This window comes from Antrostomus carolinensis, unplaced genomic scaffold, assembly GCF_000700745.2.
Source record: "Antrostomus carolinensis isolate BGI_N321 unplaced genomic scaffold, ASM70074v2 scaffold48008, whole genome shotgun sequence".
Lineage (NCBI taxonomy): Eukaryota > Metazoa > Chordata > Aves > Caprimulgiformes > Caprimulgidae > Antrostomus > Antrostomus carolinensis.
Window position 1 is genome coordinate 6,233 of NW_010335957.1, and position 3,160 is coordinate 9,392.

At 37.9% G+C, this 3,160-nt stretch overlaps 1 protein-coding gene across 1 annotated transcript in view; it reads right to left on the reverse strand.

Annotated features, from left to right (window-relative positions):
* GHITM (growth hormone inducible transmembrane protein) overlaps positions 1 to 1,890 on the reverse strand; it is a 7,434-nt gene extending 5,544 nt beyond the window's left edge. Inside the window, exons 1-2 of the mRNA XM_010174696.2 lie at positions 1,716 to 1,890; positions 470 to 569 (exon numbers count right to left, since the gene is read on the reverse strand). Of these exons, the coding sequence (XP_010172998.1) occupies positions 470 to 569; positions 1,716 to 1,844 (229 nt within the window). The 5' untranslated portion in view covers positions 1,845 to 1,890. The remainder of the gene's footprint in view (positions 1 to 469; positions 570 to 1,715) is intronic.
* Between the last annotated feature and the right edge of the window lie 1,270 nt (positions 1,891 to 3,160).

Consider the following 3,160-nt stretch of genomic DNA (forward strand, 5'->3'; position numbering starts at 1 on the left):
CTGAAATTACAATCCATACAAGTTGTACTAGCAAGCACAGTAAGCCAATGCCTTGCGTAACTGTAGCACGAGAAACTTTTTTTTGCAAACTGTACACACTGTAGAAAAATCCTTCCGTTAAACAGTATACAAAGTACATGTAGCAAAGCAAGTACCAATATATTTTTAAATATCTGCAACCAAGTCTCCATTAAGAGACAATTTTTTACTTCATAGTTCTTAACAGCAGCTTAAAGTAGAGACAACAAGAAGAAATTTCTCTATACTGTGACACATTTGCAGCTTTAAACTTTGCAAAGAAAAACAAGCAGAGAAACTCTCTCCAGTTGTTCAAGGGAGATCAATAAGCAAACTTGCATATGAAACAATATTGTCAGTCTCTTTAATGGTTTGAAAGAAACTTCCTTGAAGGAACTGGTTTTAAGTTAAGCTTCAAAAATTCTCAGTATTTAAAGTAGAGCTACTTTACCTTTAAGTGCTGTTTCTGCAGATGGCTCAAATGCTGCTTCTTTAATTTCCTGGCCAATTTTTCCACGCCTTACACCCGTTCTTACTCTGGTAGCATAACACTGTTAAATTCAGAAATGATATAAGAAAGATTCAATGAAACAGACTAGAATAAATTTCTTACCAGTTTACTTGCTACACTCAAAATTCCTACATAGTCTCTTATTTATCTGTGCTTACCTCCCAAAGATGTGAGGCAACTGTGCTCAAGAAAAACAACTGAACCTTAAAGTTTAGGAAGCTTTGTGAATGTTCACATATTCTAGAGGTACAGAACCAATGCAGTCCATTTCAGAAGCTGGTTTTCAGTTTGCATTTCTTCTACTCTAGTCCTACTTTGCTTTCAACTCTAGCCTTAATTTAGAGAACAAACCTTGAATGAAGGCCTGTAAAATTAAGATTTTTTTAAGGCTGACAAGCTCCAAATAAATATAGCATGCTGCTCAAAGTTTTAGTAAGCTGCAGGAGCAACACAGAATAAAGTTGTATTTAAGTTCAGAAACAACTTTAGAAGTTTCCTTACCATTATTTCCAGCAATTTCCAAGTTATTACACAGACACCTGAGCAACCAAGGGCTCACTGCAAGCTCTAAGTTTAACACTAAAGCCTGAAATCTACAAGCATTGCTATCGTCAGCCATTAGAGCAATAAAATTCAGGAAGTTTATATTAGCACTTCACTTTTGTTGTGTTTTGCATCTAATGAAATCTAGCCCAACGCTGTAATTAAGTAGCACTCGCCACAGAAATAAAAACACCACAAAAAAACCAAAATAACATGCACACACACAAAAAAACCTCCAACACAACTACAAACTTACAATGCTTAAACAATTTTCTATTCTTAAGAGGAAAACACAAAAGGAGGTGAAGAACTTGCCACTGGCACTTTCACTAAGATGGTGAAAAAAGAGGAATACCTCCTAACAGGTATGAGTTACCTGGGCAGAAAGCAAAAATTAAACGTCTGCTCTCAACAAAGAATGAGCAGACAGTGTCTTAGGATGGTAACAGTCCAGTTGCAGTTCCATTTTTTTTTTAATTAAGTAACACTCTTCCTGCAGTAAATTAGAGCAGGTTCATCAAACAAGCAGAAGGCTCATGCTCATTCAGAACAGGTGCTCCATGCAATGCAGGGGTTTTTTGGCAAAACTCTAAACCCTTTAGAATATCAGCAGTCAGAACTACTAGAAAGAAAATTACCTTACCTGGTTAGGCTGCCACAGCCTGTATGCTTTTATACTGGAGTTCCTCAAAGCTGGGGAAGCCTGAGTAATAGTGGGGCGGATTGTCTGGCATGATAATGTCCTCAGACATACTAGCCTTGCAGCCAGCATGGTTGCTTAGATATTTTAATACACTCTGTTCCTGCAAGTACACGAGAAAATATGCTTTACTATTTTGTTACATGGTTTTCAGACAACAAGGTACATTTACTACTTATTCTGAACTATACTACAGCCTGTAATAGAAGTAATGTTATCACTAGAGTACTGTAGTCAAGAGCCAGAACCTTCTCAAATATGCAATTTAACTTTGTTCTACCTATATTTGTCTCCCATTTCCATCAAAGACTTATCTCTCACAACTTACCTGAAAACAGGACATACCACTTCTCATACATATAAATCACATCAAGACCCTTTACATACTTACATTTGAGTTACTTTGGCAACTAACTTTCCTATTAAGTAAGACATAACACTGCATAACTACTCTGCTCTCCAAACAGATGTTCAAAAAGATGCTCCAAATTTACGTAAACTTCAGCTAAGTATAAACCCAAATGAGTAAATATCGTAATATGTGCAGTAGAAAGAGATTTAGAGAGGTTCTAAGGTGTCCTTTAAAGAACTGATTAAATTTATAGACATGGCATTCAGTCAAGGTCACAGCCCAGAACACAAGTTCAGGTCATCATGTGCAGTTTTGACCAGAGAACAATGACACCACTCATGGGCAAATCGACAGCGTAAGGAAACCCCAGCCTGTGTATTCGATAAGTAGTATTAAAAAATGCTAACTAGTGCACACGTTACACGTAAAAAAAGCCAAGTCCTTGTAGCTACACATACTTTGATTATGACTATACACAACCTCCAGTATCACAGGACACCCCAACTACCAATACATTTTTTCAAACAACTGTTCAGAGATTACATGTATAGAATCCAATATAACTGAAGAGCATTCTAAATAAATGTAACTTCAAACATGCATGAGAAACGAGCGCTCACAGCACTGGGCAGCTAACATTAACCACAAAGAAGTGAAAGTGAGAAAATAATCCCACTGCTAGAAAAAGTCACTTTGCTTTAAAGCTCAATTATAAAATCCTGCTTTTCCAAGTAGGAGTACTTTCAGTGTAACCTCGCTTTTCCACTGGGATGATACAGTTTGCTGGAACTTACAGTGACAACCGATTTTTATTTTTTTGAAGCTGGTATTTGAATCAACACAACTTGAAGCATTAGATAAAGAACAAGGATGAACGACAAGAGAGCGTTAAAAAGAAAACAAAACAACCGCAGCACTCCAGCACAAGAGCTGGCAGGCACAGCAGCCAGGAGACGCTGCTTAGTCACTGCTGCACCAAAGCACGGGGAGACCCGCCCCAGCGGCCCGACAGACCGGCCAGCGCCCACCTTAGGCC